Here is a 27,060-nt window from a genome sequence, read left to right as displayed (position 1 = left end):
CTCTTGAACCAGAGGGGATAACTTAACTTGACTTGTCCTGTTATTGAACTGTTTTCACAACCTAGAAACTCACTTTCAAAGACTCTTCATCTCTTCCTCAATATTTATTGCCTGTTTATTGTTATTTATTTACTCTTTATTTTTTTCTCTCAACTCAAGTTCGTAAAACCTAAGCTATGGGCATAGCCAAGCAGACTCATTTGTCAATTGCTAGGAACTTTCCATAAGAAAGTAAGACCATAAGACCAGAATTAGGCCATTCAGTCCATCGAGGCTGATACCAGATCCCACTCAACCTCACATACCTGCCTTCTCACCATAAGCTTTGATGCTATTACCAATCAAGAAACTATCAAATTCCTCTTTAACTATACCCATGAACTTGGCCTCAACTGCAGTCTGTGGCATAACATTCCAAAGATTCACCATCTTCTAGCTAAAAAAAATCTTCCTTATCTCTGTTCTAAAAGGTCGCCTCTCAATTTTGAAGCTGTGCCCTCTAGTTCTGGATACCTCCACCACAAGAAGCATCCTCTCTGCATCCACCTTATCTAGTCCTTTCAACATTAGATCGGTTTCAATGAGATCCCCACATTCTTCTAAATTCCAGTAAGTAGAGGCCCAAAGCTGCCAAACTCTCCTCATATGTTAACCCCTTCATTCCCAGAATCATCCTTGCAATCCTCCTCTGGACTCTCTAAAATGTCAACACACCCTTTCTGAGATATGGGGCCCAAAACTGTTGGCAATACTCCAAGTGCAGCCTGACTAGTGTCTTATAAAGCCTCAGCATTATCTCCTTGCTTTTATATTCTTTTTCCCTTGAAATAAATGCCAATGTTGCATTTGCCTTCTTCACCATAGCCTCAAGCTGTGAATTAACCTTCTGGGAGGATTACACGAGGACTCCTAAGTCCCTCTGCAACTCTGATGTTTGAATTTTCTCCCCAGTCTGCACTATTGTTCCTTTTTACCAAAATGCATTATCATACACTGTATTCCATCTGGCACGGTTTTGCCCATTCTTCCAAATTGTCTAAGTCTCGCTGAAATCGCATTGCTTGCTCAGCACTACCTACCCCTCCACCTACCTTCATATAATCCACAAACTTATAATATTCGTATAATACTGATCCCTGTGGAACACCACTAGTCACCGGCAGCCAACCAGAAAAGGCCCCCTTTATTCCCACTCGTTGCCTCCAGCCTGTCAGCTATTTCTCTATCTATGCCAGTATCTTTTCTGTAACACCGTAGGATTTTACCTTGTTCAGCAGCCTCACGTGTGGCACCTTATTTGCACATTTACACAACACCCAATCTAAGATGGCCTTTCCCCTCGCAGGCTCAAGCACAAGCTGCTCTAAAATGCCATCTCGCAGACATTCAACAAATTCCCTCTCTTGCAGTCCGACACCAACCTGACTTCCCCTATTCCCTTGTGTCCTGAAATCCCCCATTACAATTGTGACATTACCCTTATTACATACCCTTTTCAGCTCCTTTTGCAACCTCACCCACACATCTTGCCTACTATTTGGGATATGATTCCCGTAACGGTTTTGCAGTTTGTTAACTCCACCCACAAAGATTCAACACTCTCTGACTTTATGTTACCACTTTCTAAAGATGTAATTCCATCTCTTATCAACAGAGCCACACCAATGCCTATGCCTCCCTGCCTGTCGTTTCGATACAAAATATATCCTTTGATTTTAAGTTACCAACTATGGTCTTTTTTCAGCCATGACTCAGTGATGCCCACAATGTCATACTGACCAATCTCTAACTGTACCACTAGTCTGTCCACTGTGTATACTTAATATATACATATTAAGAACTTCTAATAACCATGAGTATGGGAGTCACATTCCTTTTGCAGTCAATATAGCAACATGAAAGATTTCCGCTTTTCCGCCGGGTTTGATTTAGAATTACGGAATCTATTACCAGTTGTTCTTTACACCCTTTCACACTTTTGCAGCATCCTTTCCGCTCTTCTGTAAGTACATTGTGGTTATCTAAGTGAGTGGTGATCAGCTGCAAGATACCTGATGTTACGATTTTCTATATAGTTTGTACACAATAGGATGATACTTTGATGGATCTTTTTTGATTTCCCTTTAGATAAAAGATATGTTTTACCTTCTATAAAAAATTCAGGCACTTTTTCAGGCTTTTTAAGAAAATTGTTGATATGCAATAGGTACAATGAAGACAAGTAACTTTTTATACCAATAATTATGAATATTATCACTTCCAGTACTTTTTCCAGTTGTGGGTATTTTTATAACCTCTTTCAGCATATCCATTGTAACTTCCGGTATCTGCATTTTGTCAATCGTGTGTGTGCGTTCTTTTTCTTCCCTAATCCAGCTTGCTTCTTGATTGTGCGTCACCCTGCTTGTCCAGTTATTAGTTCAAAAGTTCATTATCTCTGTGTTTGTTGGTAATTCTGTGCTGGGGTTGGTGACATTTTGGTACCGGGGTCGGCAACCTTTTTGCCTCTGTGGGTCGGATTGCGTATCAATGAGCAGACGGTGGGCCAGATAAATGCCATAAAAACTTGAAATATGGGAATTATCCATTTAAATACATCTAGTTACGTTTTGCCTCAAATTAATGAATAACGCATGCTAGAAAATCATTTGTGCTTAAGGTTGCCTACCCCTGTATTTGATGTGTCAAATTTGGTTTCCATTGTTTCTGAACTGATAATTCTATTTTGTCCTAGTTGGTGCATTTCATCCATCTACTTAGTCTGACTTTGTATTATTTTTTACTTTCTCTTTGTATTTGCAGTTTGTTGTCTTTTGCACACTGGTTTTATGCTCAGATGGTGTAGTCTTCCATTGATCCTTTTATGATTATTGGATTTACTGAGCATGCCCGCAGGAAAATGATTCTCAGGGTACATGGTGGCATTTATGTACTTAAATAATAAATTTATTTTGAACTTTGAGCCGCGCCACCCCAACAACCCCAATTAACTAAAAGGAGGAGATGGCGGCGCGAAGTAGCGCGCAGCGGCCACTCCAGTGAAATGATATCTGTTATCTGTCAAGTAGGGTGCCGTGCACAATCCTGATTTGATGGAGACAGACGTGAGAGCACGGAGGAACATCTGGAGAAACTTCTGAAATGCCTCCTTCGCCGCCGCTGCTACTGTGTGATCCAGAATCTCCGGAGGGGAAGGCCCCAAGTCCTTGGCTTTGCTTGTTGCTCGGTGGCCGGGGTGGGGTCGAAGCGCTCGGCAGACGATGGTGCTCGGTGTTGGAGGCTCAAAGTTTTCGGACGGACTCAGAGTCGGCTGTGGTCGGGTGCTTCCAATGCATCTGCGGTTGTCAGCACCTGGAGGTTTATGGCAGGGAGAGTTTCTCCCTTTTGGTGCCTGCTATCCAGACTATCGGGAGTCAATCGGAACTTTGAGACTTTTTTTTACCGTGCCCATGGTCTGCTCTTTATCAAATCATAGTATTGCTTTGTACTGCTGTAACTATATGTTATAATTATGTGGTCTTGTCAGTGTTAGTCTTTGGTTTGTCCTTTTTTTTTGTGATATCACTCTGGAGGAACATTGTATCATTTCTTAATGCATGCATTTCTAAATGATAATCTAATCTAACCCTAATCATGGAACAATTTACAATGACCAATTATTCTACCCCATACGTCTTAGGACTGTGGGAGGAAACCAGAGCACCCAGGAAAAACACGCACACCCCCTGGGGAGGACATACAGATACTCCTTACAGATGGCACCAGAATTGAACTCTGAACTCTGATGCCCCGAGCTGTAATTGCAGGGCATCGGGGTTCGGAGTACAAGGGCCGAGCAGGGTGGGGTACAGTTTCTCACAGGCAATGGCTTAACTGATACAAAACAACAGAATTCACCCAAGTGATAGGGATGATCTCAATGAACTTTGTAGGTTACAAACAGTTACTAGACTGCTGTGGAGGCCAAGTCAATGAGTATATTTAAAACGGTTGATAGATTCTTGATTAGGCAGGGCGTCAAAGGCTAAAGGGAGGTTGCAGGAGAATGGGGTTGAGAGGGATAATAAATCAGCCATGATGAAATGGTGGAGCAGACTCGATGGGCCAAATGGTCTAATTCTGCTCCTATGTCTTATGGTCTAAAAACTACACACAGAGACTGACAAGCAACCAATGTGCAAAAGGCAAACTGCGAATATAAAAAATAAATAATACTGAGGACATGAGTTGTCGAGTCCTTGAAAGTTAGTCCATCATCTGTGTTTGGCAATCAGCTGAGTGCTGTGGGTGAGCAAAGCTATCCACACTGGTTAAAATTTGACAATTAAAATTCCTCTCTATTAATAAGAGGAAGTAGTCCAAATACTACCCATTAGCCTTGGATTTTGAGATCTCCTTTCCATCCTCCTATCCTCTCGTCACACATCTCCCTCAGTGTATCTGATAAAAGCAAATGGCCTTTGAAACACGGCCACAGACACCTGATGTTTGTATCCTTGCACTGCATGGTCCATAAATATGCCAGACATTTCCTCTTGCATTTCAGAACTTGGAAAAAGTTCCAAGTTCAGGATAAATTTATTATCAAAGTACGTATATATTACTGTAGCAACACACATAAAAAATTGCTGGTGAACGCAGCAGGCCTAGGGAGAAAGAAAGGGGGAGGGGGGAAGCCCAGAGGATGGGCAAGGAGTATAGTGAGAGGGACAGAGGGAGAAAAAGGAGAGAGAGAAAAAATAAATATATATTTCTTTCTCCCTAGGCCTCCCACTCTTCCCATGATCCTCTCATATCCCTTTTGCCAATCAACTTTCCAGCTCTTAGCTCCATCCCTTCCCCCTCCTGTCTTCTCCTATCATTTTGGATCTCCCCCTCCCCCTCCCACTTTCAAATCTCTTCTTTCAGTTAATCCTGACGAAGGGTCTCGGCCTGAAACGTCGACGGTACCTCTTCCTATAGAGGCTGCCTGGCCTGCTGCGTTCACCAGCAATTTTTATGTGTGTTGCTTGAAATTCCAGGATCTACAGATTTCCTCATGTTTGCGTATATATTACTACATACTACTTTGTTGGGTGGCAAGGTAGACATAGATCTCTGGCAAAGGAGGTGTAAGGCACTCCTTCCCTCCACTAGTCTGCAGGTCACCCCTGTGCAAGGTGTAACCTGCTTAGCATCAGGGTCACGTGAAGCCACAGGAGCAGGTGGTGGATGTTCGTATGAGCAGCTGGTACACACCGCAAGTCCTGGTTATCCAACCACTGACACCAAGAAGACAATCTCTGAAGAATTGGGGGGGGGGGGGTCACCTGTCTAGTAAAGACACTTCCCAGAAGGCGGCAAATCACTTCTGTAGAAAAATTTGCCAAGAACAATCATGGTCATAAAGACAAAAGAAAAAAACAAAAAACACACATCAAAGTTGCTGGTGAACGCAGCAGGCCAGGCAGCATCTATAGGAAGAGGTACAGTCGACGTTTCAGGCCGAGACCCTTCGTCAGGACGAACTGAAGGAAGAGTGAGTAAGGGATTTGAAAGTTGGAGGGGGAGGGGGAGATCCAAAATGATAGGAGAAGACAGGAGGGGGAGGGATAGAGCCGAGAGCTGGACAGGTGATTGGCAAAAGGGGATACGAGAGGATCATGGGACAGGAGGTCCGGGAAGAAAGACAAGGGGGGGGACCCAGAGGATGGGCAAGAGGTATATTAGGAGGGACAGAGGGAGAAAAAGGAGAGCGAGAGAAAGAATGTGTGCATAAAAATGAGTAACAGATGGGGTACGAGGGGGAGGTGGGGCCTTAGCGGAAGTTAGAGAAGTCGATGTTCATGCCACCAGGTTGGAGGCTACCCAGACGGAATATAAGGTGTTGTTCCTCCAACCTGAGTGTGGCTTCATCTTTACAGTAGAGGAGGCCGTGGATAGACATGTCAGAATGGGAATGGGATGTGGAATTAAAATGTGTGGCCACTGGGAGATCCTGCTTTCTCTGGCGGACAGAGCGTAGATGTTCAGCAAAGCGGTCTCCCAGTCTGCGTCAGGTCTTGCCAATATATGAAAGGCCACATCGGGAAAACCGGACGCAGTATATCACCCCAGTCGACTCACAGGTGAAGTGTTGCCTCACCTGGAAGGACTGTTTGGGGCCCTGAATGGTGGTAAGGGAGGAAGTGTAAGGGCATGTGTAGCACTTGTTCCGCTTACACGGATAAGTGCCAGGAGGGAGATCAGTGGGGAGGGATGGGGGGGACGAATGGACAAGGGAGTTGCGTAGGGAGCGATCCCTGCGGAATGCAGAGAGAGGGGGGGAGGGAAAGATGTGCTTAGTGGTGGGATCCCGTTGGAGGTGGCGGAAGTTACGGAGAATAATATGTTGGACCCGGAGGCTGGTGGGGTGGTAGGTGAGGACCGGGGAACCCTATTCCTAGTGGGGTGGCGGGAGGATGGAGTGAGAGCAGATGTACGTGAAATGGGGGAGATGCGTTTAAGAGCAGAGTTGATAGTGGAGGAAGGGAAGCCCCTTTCTTTAGAAAAGGAAGACATCTCCCTCGTCCTAGAATGAAAAGCCTCATCCTGAGAGCAGATGCGGTGGAGACGGAGGAATTGCTAAAAAGGGGATGGTGCTTTTGCAAGAGACAGGGTGAGAAGAGGAATAGTCCAGATAGCTGTGAGAGTCAGTAGGCTTATAGTAGACATCAGTGGATAAGCTGTCTCCAGAGACAGACACAGAAAGATCTAGAAAGGGGAGGAAGGTGTCGGAAATGGACCAGGTAAACTTGAGGGCAGGGTGAAAGTTGGAGGCAAAGTTAATAAAGTCAACGAGTTCTGCATGCGTGCAGGAAGCAGCACCAGTGCAGTCACCGATGTAGCGAAGGAAAAGTGGGGGACAGATACCAGAATAGGCACGGAACATAGATTGTTCCACAAACCCAACAAAAAGGCAGGCATAGCTAGGACCCATACGGGTGCCCATAGCTACACTTTTAGTTTGGAGGAAGTGGGAGGAGCCGAAGGAGAAATTATTAAGAGTAAGGACTAATTCCGCTAGACGGAGCAGAGTGGTGGTAGAGGGGAACTGATTAGGTCTGGAATCCAAAAAGAAGCGTAGAGCTTTGAGACCTTCCTGATGGGGGATGGAAGTATACAAGGACTGGACATCCATGGTGAAAATAAAGCGGTGGGGGCCAGGGAACTTAAAATCATCGAAAAGTTTAAGAGCGTGAGAAGTGTCACGAACATTGGTCGGAAGGGATTGAACAAGGGGTGATAAAACTGTGTCGAGGTATGCAGAAACGAGTTCAGTGGGGCAGGAGCAAGCTGAGACAATAGGTCGGCCAGGACAGGCAGGTTTGTGGATCTTGGGTAGGAGGTAGAAACGGGAAGTGCGGGGTGTGGGAACTATAAGGTTGGTAGCAGTGGATGGGAAATCCCCTGAGCGGATAAAGTCGGTGATGGTGTGGGAGACAATGGCCTGGTGCTCCTTAGTGGGGTCACGATTGAGGGGTAAATAAGAGGAGGTATCCGCAAGTATCAGCACGCCAGACTACAACAGCATCCCCCTTATCGGCGGGTTTAATAATAAGGTTAGGATTAGTGCGGAGGGAGTGGAGAGCAGAGCGTTCCGAAGGAGTGGGGTTGGAATGGGGACAAGGTGCGGTGAAGTCGAGACGGTTGATGTCCCGTCGGCAATTAGCGATAAAGAGATCCAGAGCAGGCAGAAGACCAGAGCGGGGTGTCCATGAAGAAGAGGAGGGTTGAAGAGGGGAGAAGGGGTCATCGGTGGGGGTGGAAGAGTCCTTGCCGAAGAAGTAGGCTCGGAGACGGAGAAAGAAAAGTTCCGCATCATAAAGACCACAATCAACAACTTCGTCGACACGGCACGCAATGATAATGATGATGATACTAGCTCGAGGTTTATTTTCTTGCTGGCATTTACAGCAGAATAAAATAATACAATAGAATCTTGTAACACTATACATGAAAAAGCCTGGCAAACAACCAAAGTGTAAATGAAGACAAACAAATAAAAAATAATATTGAGAAAATGAGTTGTAAGAAGTCTTTGAAAGTGAGTTCCGAGTTGTGGGGAGTGAAGTTATCCACACCAGGTCCGGAACATGATGGTTGTAGGGTCAACGTTGCTCTTGAACCTGGTGGCCGTGTACCTCCTGACTGATGGGAGTCACCTTTTCCCTTGCTGGTAAATATGATAACAGTAGCATTGTCTTTAGAATAGGCATTCGCAAACTGCGGTCCATGGATTCCTTGCTTAATGGTATTGGTCCAAGGCATGAAAACGACTGTGAAGAAAGCTCTGAAATTATCTCCTTGAGGGGCTGTATTGTCTGGCTTATGCACCCAAGGTAAATTCCAACACTGTGCCCTCATAAAGCTGCTGGACATGTCTTCATGAGGGTTTTATTGACTCACCCCAAAGTAGTTACAGTTAGTTAAACTTCACTGCTAGTCAGGATTACAGAAATTAACCTTCTAAAAAGATTATCAAATTTATTTCCCACTCCAAAGAGAATGGAATATAAATTTGAAAGCTTTTAAAACTCCAAAAGAAAATAAAAAATGAAGAGTAACCAATTCAGAATAAAGTGAGAGGTTTATGTATTGAATCTCCAGCCTGTGTGTTTAAGAGATTAGTCTTATTTGTCACAAGTACATTGAAACATGCAGTGAAATGCGTCGTTTTGTGTCAAATCAAACCAACGAGTATTCTGATGGGGGCATCCCACAAGTGTCGCCATGCTTCCGGTGCCAACATAGTATGCCTACAACTCGCTAATAATTGCATGTCTTTGGAATGTGAGAGGAAGCCAAAGAACCCAGAGGATACCCATGCAGGCACATAAACTCCATACGGGCAGGTGCAGGAATCGAACCCCAGTCTTACAGCTGGCTACGATAAAGCAACCACTATGCTTATTTGACACAGCAGGCCAAGGTTATGCCAATGGCATAAAGGAAGTCTTGCGCTGAAGCTCCAAGTCACACTACAGGATGTTTCCCATGACAAATACTGTATACTTACACAAGCATCAGTCGTTCTCCAGTGCAAAACTCTGGCAGGGATTATCTACCCCCTCCAAAACTGGAATGAAACACAACTGCATGCCACTTTGCTAACACTCTTTTCAGATATCAGCTCTAATGAAAATGAAAATCAAAACAAAAACTGCAGATGTTGGAAATCTGAAATAAAAATGGAAAATGCAATAAAACCGCTTGTGTTTCAACGTATCCTTTGTTCCATCTATCACCCTCCACCTCCTTCGCTACATCCTGGACTAAATTGTTTCTTTTTCAATTCTTGTGGTGAATCTGTGAAATTCATTGCCACCAACGGCTGTGGAGGCCCACTGGGTATATTTGAAGCAGAAGTTGATAGGTTCTTGATTAGTGAGGGCACAAAGGTTACAAAGAAAAGGCAAGAGGATAGAGTTGAGGGAGATAATAAATCAGCCATGATAGAAAAGTGGCAAAGATTCGATGGGCCGAAAAGGTTAATTCTGCTCCCATGTCGTATGGTCTTCTGAAACATTAACAAGACTTAAGACATTAACTGTTCCTCATTTCCTTCCCATAGATGCTGTCTGATTTGCTGAGTTTCTCGAGTATTTTCCCTTTTCATGGCAGCACTCTGACACCGGGAATGCACACTGATCACTGACTGCTCACTGGCTAATTTTCTGACAATTATGTAACAAACTGAAATAAAATCCATCTTCGCAACTTTCAAGCCATTTTCTCTTAGCCGCTCCTGCCCTGAAGACATGGATTCTTAAGGGCCTTGCTGGCAATTCTCAGTACCTTGCAAAGTTTCTTTGTCTTCAAGTCAGAGCAGTTGAAGTGATTTCAAAGTTCAAAGTACAAAGTAAATTTATTTCTGATGTATACAATATACTGTAACTCTGACATGGATGGCTCCAAGCCCAGCTGGGGTGAGCATAGGGTTTGTAACCCATTGCATCAAAACCCAGAGCTACGGAAATGCCAGAAGCTCCAAAGACATCATCCCTGGGAGAGGAAATGAGCTTCGAAGAGGAGCTACACCTGGGGACAACTTGAAAGACTGGCCGACTGGCCCAGAATAGATAACTCTGGCAAGGCGCTATCAGCGGCCTATGTCCCAGTAGAGGGTAATGGGCTGAGAATACAACCTTGACATTGATCCTGCAGGCACCCGCAAAACAAAGAAACAAAAGAGTCCATGAAAAGCCACACACACCAAAGACCAACAAACATCCAATGTGCAAAAGAGGACAGATCACGGAAATAATTCAAAATATTTAGAATATTCAAATCAGGTTTAATATCACCATGTCATGAAATTTGTTGTTTCCTTGGCAGCAATACAATGCAATACAGTAAATAGATATACTGTACATATATTAAATAGATAAATGAAATAAGTAGTGCAAAAAAGTAGAGAGGTAGTGTTGATGGTTCAATGCCAATTGAGAAATCGGACAGCAGAGGGGAAGAAGCTGTGTCTGAATCGCTGATTTTATGCCTTCAGTGTCCTGTACCTCCTTCCTGATGGTAGTAATAAGAAGAGGGCATGTTCTAGGGGATGGGGATCCTTAATGATGGATGCTGCCTTTTTGAGGCATTGCTCCTCGAAGATGTCCAGGATGCTATGGAAGCTCGTGCCCATGATGGAGCTGACTGAATTCACAGCTGTCTGCAGCTTCTTTCGATCCTGTGCAGTAGCCTCCCCGCCTCCCCGCCCCCCCCCCGACCACCAGGCCAAATGGTGATGCAGCCAGTTACAATGCTCTCCATAGTGCATCTGTAGAAATTTGCTAGTGTCTTTAACTACTACATAGAACATGAACTACAGAGTCCCAGAAAGTGAGTTCACAGGCTGCACTGTGAGTTCAGTGCAGAGCACAATAGATTTTAAAACAGGGCAGCAAGCAAGGGTGCCCACGTCCGGATCTATCCTTACATGTTACTTTCCAACAGAAGTCACTGCTTTAGAATCAGGAATAAGAGCGAAGTTGATCTGTTCCTCCTCTGCATTATTTTGACAGAATACAACCTTGAATTGTTCACTTTTTATCTTTTGGGAAATACAACAAACTTTGATATCCTTAATAGACAAAGTAAACTGGCAATGACAATATTTGAGATGGCACATTTAGAATTGCTTTATAGTTCAGTTTCACATATCTAGATTTATTCCAAGCAATGCAATCACATCACTAATTAATAGACTCTGACAAGTGCCTATAAGTGAATGTTTATTCACCTGATACTCTCTGCAAAACATCTGCATTTTGAAAGCTGAATTCATGGAACAAAATGAATGGTTTACATTATAACCCAATGGCAAGCTGGAGCTTTTTTCAAGTATAAAAAGCTTTTTTAAAAAAAATAGCTTTGTGGGAGTTACTTTCAGTATAAACCAAAAAATTCAATGCTTCAGTAAAACTAACATTGAAACAAAATTTGCTAATGTGTTTCAGATTTGAGATCGTTTTTTGTGTTTGTATTGAGGGCTAAAAGTGACAACCCGCCCCCCCACCATTATGTTTCTATTATTATGATAATCTTCCCAAGCACAGGCAAAGAAGCTTTCTAGCATTCTGTAAGAGATAGGTTTCAAAAGAAATTGATTAGAAGACCAAAAAGAAAGAATTCTATTTTACTTAAAACTTTTGCTCCACTTTTCAAACGGGAATATTTCTTGGACACGAAGGGCATCAAGGACATACTTTACATTTTTCCAGCAAATATGACTCAGAGGTCAAGAACAATCTGGAATTAGTACAGGGTCAGGATTCTATTTTGAGCATCTTCACTGAAGCTCATTTAAATATAACAGAGACACTGCCTTAGAAAATACAACAATACATTATCTAATTACCTCTCTCTTTTGTACAAAGAATCAATCATTGCAAATTCAGCTTTTTGCAGGTAAAATCTACAATGAAAGATTATTGAATCTATTGGACTTTAATAATTTGATTGTCTGGAAGACCATGGAATGGTGCCTGGAGAAACAGCAGCTGTAGAGTCCAATCATCTGCCTCCCTTCCAAACGGATTTTTGAAGAAAATATGTAGTTGCCAAGAAAAATGAATGGTTCAATACTGTTAGAGTTAGCCTCTTGTTTTTGGGGGACAAAACCATGAATGCCTTTGAATTCGAGTCATAGAGTCAGAACACAACAGCGCAGAAACAGGCCATTCAGCCCATCTAGCAGATGCTAAACCATTAATCTGCGGAGTCCCATCGACTTGCACCCAGACCATAGCCCTCCATACCCATTCCATCCACGTATCTAATCAAAGGCAACATCCACTGCTTTGTCTTCATCAAGATTCCTTGTAACTTCCTCAAAAATCTCTACAAGATTGGTCAGACATGCCTTACCAAGTACAAAGCCATGTTGACTATCTCTAATCAGTCTGTGTTTATCCAAATATTTACATATCCAGTCCTATAACTTTCTCACTACTGATGTCAAGCTCATCAGCCTATAATTTCCCAGTTTACTTTTAGAGCCTTTCTTCAGCAACAGAACAACATTAGCTATCTTCCAATCCTCCAGCATCTCACCAGTGGAAAAAGGATGCTTTAAATATTTCTGCTAGGGCCCCTGAAATTTCTGCACCAGCTTCCCACAGGGTCTGAAGGAACACCTTGTCAGGTCCTGCGGATTTATCCACCCTAATTTTCCTCAGGACAGCAAACACCTCCTCCTCTGCCAGCTGCATAAAGTCGATGAACGCTGATGCCACTTTGCCTCACTTCTTTTGACTCCGTGTCCATCTCCCGAGTAAATAGACACAAAAAATCCATCTCTTTCAAATCCACACATAGATTACAACTCCGATCTTCCAGAAGACCAATTTTGTACCTTGCAATCCTTTTGCTCTTGATATATCTGTAGCAGCCCTTGGGATTCTCCTTCACCTTGTCTGTTTGAGCAACCTCCAGACCTCTTGATTTCCTTCTCAAGTGTTCTCTTGTATTTTTTATATTCAAGTACCTCACCTGTTCCTATCTGCGTATGCCTACTACATACCACCTTTTTATTAACCAGGTCCTCAATCTCTTTCAAAAAACAAAGTTCCCTAAACCCATTATTCTTGCCTTTTATTCTATTCTATTTATAGTACGTTTATTACCAAAGAATGTATAAATTATACAACATGAGGTCTGCTTGCTCACAGGTAGCCACAAAGCAAGTAACCTGAAAGAACCCAACTTAAAGAAAAAGAAGAATAGAAATAAAAAGACCAACAGCCAATGTGCAAGAGAAGAAAAAAAAAGCAAGTCACGCAAACAAATTAATTGAACAACATCCCGAACCAAAAATGGGTCCCCAGATCCAAACGCCAGAGGAGACTCAAAGTCTGGCTTATCAGTTCATCATACTAGAGGGCCCGGAGCACAGCATCCCGGGCAGTCTTCACAGCCATCACAGAGAACGAGTGAAATCAGCTCTCAAACCGACTGACACCCTGTCTTTTCACTCCATCATGGCCAGCATTTAAATGGACCTGACGGAACGATGAAAGGCTCCACACCCTGGAGAGAGGTGTGAAGATCGCGAAGAGCGAGTGAAATCGGCTCTCGCCTCCGATCTGGGCCAGCGTTCAAATTGTCTAACCAGCGCATGGTACCTCGCACTATGACCCAGGCACCAAGTTTACTTGGAAGTTTAACTATGTCTTTCTTTTCACGACACACCTTAACAAAATTTTTGATCTTCCAAACAAATACTTTTATAGTGGCTTAGGGTTAAATGCTGTTTGATAACATTCCTATTATTCATTTTAACGTTGCTTCTTTGGCTTAGAGATATAGAAATCCACATGATTGTTGTTGCAAACCAGCTGATAGTGCATCACAACAATGAGGGATGACTGCACTGTCAGAGACATGCACTGAATACTGAAAATGACAGGAAGAGAAATGATTAGATTACTAGTCTTGGTTGAAGAATGTACAACGTCTTAGATGTGAGAACTCTCCTGCCCTCGTTCATACTGTGCCACACAGCACTCAAGTTTAATATCCCCAAAGTTTGAAACCTTCAATCTTAAGGATGCCCTTCTAATTTTCTTATTTATTATTCTTTATTTTTGCATTTTCACAGTCTTTTGCACACTGGTTGTTTGTCTGTCCCACTGGGTGTGGCCTTTCATTGATTCTATTGTGCTTCAGAATCAGAATCAGATGTATTGTCAGCATGTGTCATGAAATTTGTTAATTTAGCCGCAGCAGTTCAATGTAATAAATGATAATACAGAAAGATGAAAAATAAGGGTTCAATGTCCATTTAGGAATCGGAAGGAGCTGTTCCTGAATCATTGAGTTGTACCTTCAGGCTTCTGTACCTCCTACCTGACAGTAAGAATGTGAAGAGGGCATGTCCTGGGTGATGAGGGTCCTTAATAATGGACACCACCTTTCTGAAGCATTGCTCCTTCAAGATGTCTTGGAGGCTAATACCCATGATGGTGTTGACTAATTTTACAACTTTCTGTAGCTTCTTTCAATCCTGTGCAGTAGCACATCCCTTCCCCATACCAGACAGTGATGCAGCCAGACAGAATGCTCTCCACGGTACATAGATAGACATTTTCAAGTGTTTAAGGTGACAAACCAAATCTGTGAAGACTGGTTCGTGTTCCCTCATCTGACCCTTCCTGAAGTCCACAATCAGCTCTTTTGTCTTACTGACATTGAGTGCAAGGTTGTTGTTGTGACACCACTCTACTAGTTGGTATATCTCACTCTTGTACACCCTCTCGTCTCCATCTGAGATTCTACCAACAATGGTTGCATCATCAGCAAATTTATAGATGGTATTTGAGCTATGTCTAGCCACACAGTCGTGGGTGTAGAGAGAGCAGAGCAGTGGGCTAAGCACACACCCCGGAGGGGCGCCACCGTTGATCGTCAGCGAGGAGGAGATATTATTACCAATCACCACAGACTGCGATCTTCTGGTTAGGAAGTTAAGGATCCAACTTCAGACAGAGGTACAGAGGCTCAGGTTCTGTAGCTACCAGTCAAGACTGTGGGAATGATGGTGTTAGATGCTGAGCTATGGTCAACGAACAGCATCCTAACATAGGTCCAGGTGATCTGGTGTGAAGAGCCATTGAGATTGCATCTGCCATAGACCTATTGTGGTGATCAGCAAATTGCAGTGGGTCCAGGTCCTTGCTGAGGCAGGAGTTCATTCTAGCTGTGACCAATCTCTCAAAGTGTTTCATCACCATAGCTGTGAGTGCTGGACAATAGTCCCTTTTCACCAATGACTGCGTTCCTGTACATGGTTCCATCTCCATAATCAAGTTCGCAGACGACACCACGGTGGTTGGCCTGATCAGAGGGGACGACGAGATGGTCTACAGGGATGAGGTCCAGCACCTGGCCGCGTGGTGTGCCGACAACAACCTGGCCCTTAACACCCAGAAGACCAAGGAAAAACAGTCCAACATCAGAGATCACAGGGTTACCAGGTGTAGCAGGGGTCTTTGAGGAATCCAGCAAGAAGTATGGATACAATCGGCATTGCTTCCGTTAGTTTTAAGCAGAGATTCTTTATTCAACTGCTTAAGACGTTTTTATTAACTGTACAGACCTTGGAAGCAGTTGTGATTCTCAGCTGTATCAGGTTCAAACAGAAATATTTAATTGTCTCCATCAAGCTATGCTGCACAAGATCGCTGACTTCAAGACACCCTGGAAGTAAATTTGCTGATATTGCCAACAAGAAAGTGAATCTCAGGATTGTACATTTTGATATATTGTACTTTGATAATAAATTTACTTTGAACTTTTTAAAATTTTGAATCTTAACCATGAAGGAAGTAACAGAGGAAAGCTACAGGTACAAGTTTTGCCTTGTGTTTTTGCCACAAAGACACAAATGTTGAACATTATGAGAAGATAAACTGGTTGAAGAGGGAAAAAAACAGCAAAAACAACAAAGTCTGACAATCTTCCTAAATACAAATCTAGATTTATCCAAAATAACTTACATAGCAATAAATCTAATTAGATTATGGTGGAAATATTTATCCGAGTAACAGCATCTATGGAGACAAAACCAGAAGTGATGTTTAAATTTGAGTACCTTTCATCCAAACTTGGAAAACATTAAAGGTGCTTAATGGTAAACATCAGGAAGTGTCTGCAGATGCTCGTAATCCAAAGCAACACACACAAAATGCTGAATGAACTCAGCAAGTCAGACAGCATCCAAGGAAATGTATAGACAGTCGACGTTTCGGGCTGAGACCCTTCATCGGGACTGAGAAGGAAGGGGGAAGGTGCCAGAATAAAAAGGTGGGAGGAGGGGAAAGAGGCTAGCTAGGTGGTGATAGGTGAAGCCAAATGGGTGGGAAAGGAATAGAAGGTGTTGCTCCTCCACCCTGAGGGTGGCCTCATCTTAGCACAAGAGAAGGCCAGAGCTTGACATGTTAGAATAGCAATGGGAATCCAAATTAAAATGTTTGGCCAATGGGAAGTTCCACTTTTTGCGGACAGAGTAAGGCGCTCAATGAAGTGGTCCCCCAGCTTACAGCAGGTGCTCCAGGAGCACTGGACACAATGGCTAACCCCAGCAGATTCGCAGGTGAAGCGTTGCCTCACCTGGAAGGATCTGCCTGGGGCCCTGTCCAAGAGAAGAGAGAGGAATGGAAACAAAAAAAGAGACTGTTTGTTCATGTGTTGAAAGCAAAAGAGACTAAGTGACAAGCGATGATGGTACCAGATCGCAGAAGGGAGTGAACATATGTTAATTATCACCGATGTCTGGGGAGAATGGGATGGGCTGCCTTCTGAAAAAAAGGTTGTGTCAGCTAGGCTGGTTTAGAAAAGCGAGACAGGTTCTGGAATGTAGTCGATCTAGTCGAGGTGACTTATCCACCTTAAGACCTTTCAGTTTGCCTGGCACTTTTTCTTTTATAATAGCAATGGCACTCACTCCTGCTCCCTGACACACACGGACTGCAGGCATACAACTTGCATCTTCCACAGTAAAGCCTGAAGCAAAGTTCATTTCCCATTTCGTTGTCCCCCATTACTACACAGTATCAATTTCTAGTGGTCCAATATCATCTCTCACCTCCCTTTTACTCTTTATATAATGAAAAAACTTTTAGTATCCTGCTTTATATTATCAGCTAGTTTGCCCTCACGTTTCACCTTTTCCCTTCTTAAAGCTTTCTAAGTTGCCTTTTGTTGGATTTTAAAAGCTTCCCAACCATCCAAATTCTACTCACTTTTGCAACCTTATGTGCCCTTTCCTTGGCTTTTATGCAGTCCTTAACTCCCCTTGTCAGCCACAGTTGCCTAACCCTGCCATTTGAGAACTTCTTCTATGGGACATATCTCTGCTGCAGCTTGTGAACTATTCCGAGAAATTTCAGCCACCTCTTTTCTGTGGTCATCCCAGCCAGTATCCTCTTCCAATCTACCTGGGCAAACTCCTCTTTCATGCCTTTGCAATTCCCTTTATTCCGTTACGATACTGATACATGTTACTTATGCTCAAATTCCAGTGTGCATTCAATCATATTATGATCACTGTTTCCTAAGGGTTCTTTTACGTTAAGCTCCCTAATAAGATCTGGGTTATTACACAACGCCCAATCTAAGATAGCCTTTCCCCAAGTAGGCTCAAGCACAAGCTGCTCTAAATGGCCATCTCGTAGGCATTCAACAAATTCCCTGTCCTACGATCCGACACCGATCTGATTTTCCCAATCCCCTTACATATTGAAGTCCACCATTACAATTGTGACATTACCCTTATTACATGCCTTTTCCAGCTCCCTTTGCAATCTCAACTCCACATCTTGGCTACTATTTGGAGGCCTATATATAATTCCCATAATGGATTTTTAACCCTGTAGTTTGTTAACTCCGCCCTCAAAGATTCAACGTTTTCTGACCTTGTGTCACCTCTTTCTAAGGACTGATTTATACTTGTGTGTTAAATATACGCCGTAAGTACAGCGTAGCTGCGAGCCCTATGCAGTATCTACGCTGAACCCTACGCCATAGCCTAACACGCACCTCTCCCAAAATGCAGACCGCAACAACTGTGATTGGTCCGCTTGGTAGCACCACATTTCCTCCTACGCTGCAATAGCTTCCCACTGGGCGACTGAAGGGCAGGGAAGGAACTCTGGCTGCACTGCTTTCCATAAAGCTTTACAGACCTCCAAAATTATGGAGGACTCTATGCTTGACGCCAGCTTGTAGCTAGCTGCTACAGCCTGTTGACTTCCACCTGAAGTTAAAATTTGAATGGTGATTGCCAGTCTCTGAGTATACTGTGCGTACACTGATGCAAAATAAATGGTTGGAGACGATGAACCAAATCATCAAATCTACCTGCCGACATCCGAAAATATTTGAAGTGCATTTTCTCGTCCATGTCTATCAGTGGCCGGACAAGCATAGAAAATTCACCCTCCTTCAGTTTCAGTCACCATTGTTTGAAGTTTTTGAGTTTCTTCGTGTTGAGTTTCAACAGAAGAAACTCAACACAGTGGCATAGAAACCCTACCGCCAGCTAGCGTTTTGGCAGTGAATTGCAGAGCGACGCAGACACACCAACGCACAAGTATAAATGCTCACAATGGCGTAGCCCACTTGCGTAGTCTGCTGCTTAAGCTAGTATGCACAAGTATAAATCAGCCTTAAAGATGTAATTTCATCTCTTACCAACAAAGCCACACCACCACCTATGCCTTCCTGCCTGTCCTTTCCATACAAAATAGATCCTTTGATGTTAAGCTCCCACCTATAAGCATTTTTCAGCCACGACTCAGTGATCCCCAGCTATACCGGCCAATCTCTAATTGCACCATGAATTTGTCCATTTTATTGCGAATGCTACGTGCATTTAAGTACGGCATCTTCAGTCTTGCTTTCTTCGCCCTTATGAATTTTGCCTCTGTGGTACAACTTAACTCTTTGCTCTGTCAGCAGTTGCACCCAATCATTGGCCTGTCCTTCCATACCTTCATATGACATATTATATCATCTACTTGCAAACCTGCTGGCTTATCTTCAGCTCTAACACACTGGTTCTCTTCTTGACCAACCTCCCTCCCATGCCAAACCTTGTCAAATATCTTGTTAACGTCTGTGTAGACAACATCCATTGCCTTGCCTTCATCCACTTTCCTGGTAACTTCCTCAAAAAGCTGTAAGATTAGTTAGACATGACCTACTATGCACAAATCCATGCTGACTATCTACCTTGAATCCCAACTGATCGATGGCGTGGTATACATACTCCAATCTAAGTGGTAAAATATGCTACAATTATCAACTGTTGTCGTATTAAATTGTTTATAGAATTACTTTTTCAAATGTGAGGCCCAATTGCTAAAGTTTCACTGTGTTTGAATAAATTCAGTGCTAACAGAGCTCAGCTTTCACTTTTCAATGACATATCTGGTACACTGTCATCAGCTCAGCAAAATTAATTCGAGAATTTTTAAATTATTTCTGATTTGCCATTTGAGTGCTGCTAGAATTCATTGTGAGTATTCTAGAACAAAACACAGAAAAGAAAAGCAGATATTACTAATAGGGTAGGAAGTAGAGCTGTAAATTATTGAAAACAGATTCAGGGATCTCAAGCAATTCTACTGCAGGCCTGAAACTTCCCCTACTATTAGGTAACATTAAAATAGAAAGAATCAGAGGCCAGAAAATGTTGATGAAAATAATAGGATCTCTTTCATGAAGTAGCATATTGAGCAAATGTCATATATTCACATTATTTGCTTATTTCTTGTATTTCCAAAGGCAGATTGTGTACTTGCCTTTTGAGCAGTCTGTCCAAATAGTATAACAAAGGTGTCACATCAGAAAATACTTCCTTGACAATACAGCCCTTCTTTAATATTACACAGGTATATTAGCCTATATGCATGCCTGTGCAGTGGATTATGAGTTTAAAACCTTTTTAAACTGGACACAAGCAAGCTATCCCAGATCAGCATCATACAATACACTCACCAGGATTCTGCAAACAGAAACTATTGCCATTAGCAATAAGAGCAGAACTAAAAATGCTTCAACTTTCAATTTACTCTGGAACGTAGAATAAGCATCAATAACTGACCACATTTTAAGAGTCACAGAGTCAGACAGCATTGAAACAAGCAGTTTGGCCCAAATCGTCCATGTTGTCCAGCAAACTAGTCCTATCTGCCTGTGTTCAGCCTGTAGCCCTCCAAACCTCGCATTCCCATGTACTTATCAATTGTGGCAGTTAAATATTACGAACACGCCAACTCAACCACTGTATCAATAAATCATTTCAAATACGCACCACCCTTTGCATGAATACACTGTTCTTGATTGTCCTTTCTAAATCTTTCAGCTCTCAAACTGAACTTCTGCCCTCTTGTTTTAGCACCATCCCTAGGGAAAATACTGAGTGTTTTCACCCTGTCTCTGTCCCTCGTGCTCACATATACCTCTCTCAGGTCACCCTCTCCAACTCCAACACTCCAGAGAATAAAGTTCTATGCAACCTCTCCTTGTAACCCAGGCCCTCAAGTCCAGGCAACATCCTGGTAAATGTTCTCTGCACCCTTTCTAGTTTAATAACATCTCTTTCTATAACAGGGTGACCAAAACTGTCACAGTACTTCAAGTGAGGCCTCTCCAACCTCAAATATAACTGGAATATAACTTCCCAACTCTTGTAGTCAGTGCCCTGACTACTGAAGGCCAGCATGCTGAACAGCTTCTTCACCATCTTAACTACCTGTGTCAGCACTTTCAGCACACATACATTCCTAGGTCCCTCTTTTCCACACGCTCCCTCAGCCCAAACAAGTACTATATTGGTTCCCTCTGCCAGAAAGCAACACACCACATTTATCTGGATTGAAATCTAATTGCCAGTTCCCAACCCACATACCTTTACCTATTCTGCCCCCCAATAACCTTTTCATAACCTTTTTATTTACTTATTGAGAAACACACAGAGTAACCCCTTCCGCCCTTTGAGACACACCACCCGGCGACCCCGCCCCCCCCAATTTAGCCGTCACCTAATCACGGGCCAATTTACAATGTCTAATCAGCCTTCCGACCGGTATGTCTTGGAAGCTCATGCAGTCACGGGGAGAATGTAGAAAACCCTTTCCAGGCGGTGGCAGGAATTGAGTCTAGGTCGCTGGTACTGTAAAGTGTTGTGCTAAACATACACTACCCTACCATCCCCTTCACAGCATCTACACCACCACCTATTTTAGGCATCATCCACAAACTTACAAACACTGCCTTATATAACTAATTTGGATGTGAATATACAAGTTACATACAACAAGGGTCCCAGCCCCAATCCTTCTGGCACACCAACTGGACACAGACCCCCTGCCCGAGAAGCAACTTTCAACCATCACCCTCTGCTCCCTACCACTGAGCGAATTAAAAATCCAATCCACTCTCTGCCCCAGGCCCCATGCAATCTAACCTTTCAGATTAAGCTGTCATGAGGGATCTTGTCAAACTGAAAGTCCACATAGACAACATCCACTGCCCTACCCCTATCTACCTTCTTGGTTTCCTCCTCATTTCTAAGATACTACTTCCTATCAAACTACAATCACAAATGATTCTGCTGTGTTCATCTCTCCCTGTGTCTGGGTGGTGGGGTGGAGATACATCTCTCCCAAAGGCAGACAATCTCTGAAGGGTATAACAGTGGCTGGAGTCACCAATCTTGTAAAGGCACTGCCCAGAAGAAGTCAATGGCAAAATTTGCCAAGAGCTATCATGGTAATGGACGGAAGACCACGATCGCACATTTCACACAACACGGCACTGTTTAAACTGGAAATAATAGCGAAGTAAATTCCAGCTGCACTCTGCTTTTAGATTGGAACAAAACCCATGTTATACATGAAAGCTGGAATTCTACACTGAATGACTTGGTATTTATTCTCCTACCTAAGTGGTAACATGTACTAGAAATATCAATTGGTGACCTATTTAAATTGCTCATAGATTTATTTTGAGGTGCAATCACTTAAGGCTTTTACGGTGCATGAATAAATTATGAAGTAAGAGAGCGTGGGGTTTACTCTTCAATGGCATGCCTGGTACCGTGCCTTCAGACTAATCGTGTCCAACTTTGCAAAGTTCATCCTCAATTAACTTCTAACGTAAACCAATTGTTGAAAAGAACAGATGGAAATCGAGTCCTTGCTTGCGGAGCTTGATCTGGTAACGGGAGACTGGGGTGACTAACGACGGGGCTGGTGACAAAATACACGCCGTGCCTCTACGGGAAGCAACACGGCACGAAGTTGCTGATCGAATCACGCTCAAAACCAATAGCAGTGAAGCGACACGCTTGGAAGCGATCGGCTCAAAGCAGTGGGCCGAAAGGGCGAGACAACTCGGCGGAAGCATTTCGCAGCGAGTTAAAAAAAAAGACACTTAGCTGTTGTCGGCGGAGGAGCGGGGTTCTGTCTAGTCTGCCGGACAGGGGAGGGGAGCTGCGGTTACCCGGTGTGGCAAAGGTCCTGGGTGCGTGTCTCCACCCCCCACCACTCTCTCTGCCCCGCCAAACACACCGCAACTAGATTTAAGAGTCGCCTCGGCCTCGATTACCTGGGGTAGAAGTTGCTACTCGGTCTTTACAGAAGGGCGGCGGTGGCGCAGTGAACGCCCCGGGAGGGGTCACTCCGTCACCCACACCCGCCGCATCGGTCAACTGCCCTGGGCGGGGGCGCTGCCCTGTGCCGACTTGAGGCGATGGGGAAGCGCCCACAATCGGAGATAAGCGGGAAAGAAAAGCCTGACGATTCCGCCAACGGGGGTTCGGTTAGACCGAGACCGGGCGGGTTTAATCAAACGGCGGGCGCCCCGACCCCGTCGCCTTTACCTTTCTGGGCTCTTTGGGTTTTCTCTTGTGCGGCTGCGACATGTTTCGGAGTTGGCGCTGGAACTGGACTGCTTGCTCGCAAGGGCAAACCCAGACTAAACTTATGCCAGAGTTACTGGCTCTTTCCTTTCCAAACTTGTTGCAGTGGATTCGAGTAGAGGGCGTGTCCTCTTTCACTCCCTCTGCGTTTTTGTGTTCTGAAACACCCAGTAACAGGTTAAACAGACTCTACAGCATTTCACACATACACAGACGGAGCAAGCAAGCCATGCCACATCTTCGGCACCACTGCCTTTAAGGCGATCTCGCTGCTGTTCAGATTAGCAAGCACACCACATTAGTAACCGCAATAAGAATATCTCAGATTTCCTCAGAATGTAGACAAAAGCCATTTGGCCCGTCGAGCCTATGCCAATGCAATCCTATTACACGTCTGTTTCCTAGCAGCCTCATCTCTTTCGCGGGCCCATTAACTCTCTGATTCTCTGAGAATCAGCTGAGATGTGGGAGGAATGCCCTTGCTGCATCCAGCGGAATCCCGAAGGGAGAAGAGGCATATTCCACACAGACAGTGCCCCGAGTCGGATCAAACCCAGGTTTCCGAGGCTGTGGATCATGGGGACTTAACCTGCTATTTACTGTGTCGCCCCTTTTCTATTAATCACCCCTTACAGTATCTTTTCTGGAAAAAAAAACTTCATCGGCCTCCATGATGATTTTCTTCTAGCTTCTGCTTCTCTAGAGTAACACAGACCAGAAATTGAAACTTGAGCCACTGTTCCGAAGTACTGCAGAATCATTACTCTGATTGTCCGAACATTGCGACAATCCATCCAGATATTCTACCCCGCTTTCTAAAGGTTTTTCCCTAACCTCAACCAGGCAAGTGAGTAAATAACGTGCAGTAATGGTACCTGTGCAAATCAAATTAATTGGCAAGAAGTTGTACTCAAATGGTTAAACACCTGAGGGTGTTTCCCGGAGTATTGTGTCTCAAACCCACATCAAGAAATATCAAGGCAAAGAATACATTCGAAGGTATTTCTAAAAGGAGAGAGAACTAGGGAAGGTGATCTAGGACCTAGGGCATACATAGCTGAAGGCTCTTTACTGTTGACTGAGAAACAATGAGAATCTGAAGACATGCAGATCAGGGAAAGTTGCAAATAAGATATAGGAGCAGAATTAGGCTATTTGGCCCATTGAGCCTGCTCCGCCATTTCATCATGGCTGATCCAATTTGCCTTTCAGCTCCAGTCTCTTGCCTTCTCCCCATATCCCGTCATACCCTGACCAATCAAGTATCTATCAACCTCTACATTAAATATACATTAAGACCTGGCCTCCACAGATTTCCTTTCCCATTCTCCTATTGTAGCCTCTCTACTTCCTCAAAACTATCTGGCCCTCCATCTTTCTTCATATTACCAGCAAACTTTGCAACAAAGCCATCAATTCCATCATCCAAATCATTGACATATAACAATAAGAATCATTCCCAACAAAGACCCTTGTGGAACATCACTGGCAGCCAACCAAAAAAGGCTCCCTTTATTCCCACTCTTTGCCTCCTGCCAATCAGCCACTGTTTTATCCATGCTAGAATCTTTCCTGTAATACCATGGGCTCGTAGCTTGTGAAGCAGCCTCGTGTGGCACCTTGTCAAAGACCTTCTGAAAATCCAAGTAGACAACATCAGTTGATTCTCCTTTGTTGATCCTGCTTGTTATTTCTTCAAAGAATTCCAACAGATTTGTCAGACAATATTTTTCCTTGAGGAAACCATGCTGACAATGGCCTATTTTTTCATGTGCCTCCAAGTATCCTGAGACCTCATACTTAATAATCAACTCAAATATCTTCCCAACCATTGATAATAGACTAAACAGCCTATAGTTTCCTTTCATCTACCTCTCTCCCTTCTTGAAGAATGGAGTGACATTTGCAATTTTCCAGTCTTCAGGAACCATCCAGAATCTAGAGATTCTTGAAAAATCATTACTAATTCCTCCACAATCTCTTCAGCCACCTCTTTCAGAATCCTGGGGTGTATGCCATCTGATCCATGTAACTTATCTACTTTTCAGTTTCCCAAGAATCTTCTGTCTAGTTATGGTAACTTCATGCACTTCATGCCCCTTGACACCTGGAACTTCCACCAAACTGCTAGTGTCCTCCACAGTGAAGACTGATGCAAAATATTTATTCAGTTCATCTGCCATTTTCTTGTCCCCAATTACTACCTCTCCAGTATTGTTTTCCAGCAGTCCAATATCCACTCTCACCTCCATTTTACACAGTGTATCTAAAGAAACTTTTGTTATCCTCTTTAATATTATCGACCAACTTAGTTTCATATTGACTTTACCTTTATGACTTTTTTAGTTGCTTTCCTTTGGTTTTTAAAAGTTTCCCAATCCTCTAACTTCCCACTAATAATTGCTCTATTATATGTCCTCTCTTTGGCTGTTATGTTGGTTTTGACTTCTCTTGATACCCACGGTTGTGTCATCTTTCCTTTGAAATATTTCTTCCTCTTTAGGATGTACAAACGTATATATCCTGTGCCTTCCGAAATGGCTTCAGAAATTCCAGTCATTGCTGCTCTCGTCATCCCTGTCAGTGTTCTTTTCCAATTAGTTCTGGTCGACTCCTCTCTCATGCCTCTGTAATTCCCTTTACTCCACTGTAATACTGATACATCTGTCTTTAGCTTGTCCTTCTCAAATTTCAGGGTGAATTTAATCATGTTATGATCACCACCCCTAAGGGGCCCTTTACCTTAAGCTCTCTAATCAGTTCTGGTTCATTGCACAACACCCTATCCAGAATAGCTGATCCCCTTGTGGGCTCAACCATGAGCTGCTCTAAAAAGCCATTTCGTAGGCACTCTAAAATCTCCCCCTCCTGGAATCCAGCACCAAATAAAAACAGAAAAAAAAACTGCAAACACTTGCAAGACAGGTGACTTCAATGGAAAGAGAGAGTTAACATTTCATGAATGGGACTCTTTGCTGAGAGAGAAACATGTTAGTACAGGTAACAGAGAAAATGGGGAGGGCAATGGGTAGAACAAAGGCAATTGCTCTATTGGGGTGAAACAATGGGCAGTTATGGAGAAAATTAAGATCAGATTAAGTTCCTTTGGTCTCAGAAATATGTAATGAACCTGGACCAGTAAGACTGTCCCCCAGGGTTCTGAAAGAGGTAGCTGAAGAGATTGTGGAGATATTAGTAGTGGTCTTTCAAGAATCACTAGATTCTCAAATGGTTCTGGAGAATGGAAAATTGCAAATGTCACTCCACTTTTCAAGAAGGAAAGGGAAACAGGGGAAAAAGAAAAGAAATTATAGGCCAGTTAGCCTGACTTCAGTGGTTGGAAAAATGTTGTCCGATGTTACAGATAAGGTTTTGGGGTACTTGGAGGCAGACTATAAAATAGGCCAAAATCAGCCTTAATTCCTTCAGAGGAAACTTGCCTGATAAGCCTGTTAAAAGGTTCAAAGGTCAAATTTAATGTCAGAGTAATGTATACAATATACATCCTGAAATGCTTTTGGATTTCTTTGATGCAAGATACACAAAGGAGAGTCAGTGGATGTTGTTTACTTGGATTTTCAGAAGGCCTTTGACAAGGTGCCACACATGAGGCTGCTTAATAAAATAAGAGCCCATGGATTACAGAAAAGATACCAGCATGGATAGAAGATAATGGACTCCAATATCTTCCCACCCACTGAAGTTAGGCTAACTGGTCTTTATTTTCTTTTGTCTCCCTCCCTTCTTAAAAAGTGGAGTGACATTTGCAATTTTCCAGTGCTTCTGAACCATTCCAGTCTAGTGATTTTTGAAAGTTCATTAATAATGCCCGTACAATCTCTTCAGCTACCTCTTTCAGAAACCTGAGGTGTAGTCCATCCAGTCCAGTTGATTTATCTACCTTTAGCTTCACAATCACCTTATCCTTAGTAATAGCAACAACACTCACTTATGCCCTGTGACACTCCTGAATTTCTGGTATACTGCTAGTGTCTTCCATAGTGAAGATTGATGTAAAATACTTATTAAGTTCAACTGCCATTTTCTTGTCTCCAGCATCATTCTGCAGCAGTCCAATATCAACTCTCACTTCTCTTTTACTTTTTATATATTTG

The 27,060-nt window shown here is 43.3% G+C and overlaps 1 protein-coding gene across 7 annotated transcripts in view; it reads right to left on the bottom strand.

Annotated features, from left to right (window-relative positions):
* cast (calpastatin) overlaps positions 1-23,177 on the bottom strand; it is a 206,002-nt gene extending 182,825 nt beyond the window's left edge. For 3 of the 7 annotated variants that reach the window (XM_063068580.1, XM_063068585.1, XM_063068581.1), the window contains exon 1: positions 22,907-23,176. In XM_063068580.1, the coding sequence (XP_062924650.1) occupies positions 22,907-22,948 (42 nt within the window). In that variant the 5' untranslated portion in view covers positions 22,949-23,176. Of the gene's footprint in view, positions 1-22,463; positions 22,546-22,632; positions 22,692-22,906 lie in introns of those variants that run through there. The other 4 variants (XM_063068584.1, XM_063068586.1, XM_063068582.1 and 1 more) reach the window with 4 other exon arrangements.
* Between the last annotated feature and the right edge of the window lie 3,883 nt (positions 23,178-27,060).

The sequence above is a fragment of the Mobula hypostoma genome, chromosome 16, assembly GCF_963921235.1.
Source record: "Mobula hypostoma chromosome 16, sMobHyp1.1, whole genome shotgun sequence".
Lineage (NCBI taxonomy): Eukaryota > Metazoa > Chordata > Chondrichthyes > Myliobatiformes > Myliobatidae > Mobula > Mobula hypostoma.
Note: the sequence above shows the minus strand (reverse complement) of the source record. Positions and strands in the feature narration are given on the sequence as shown.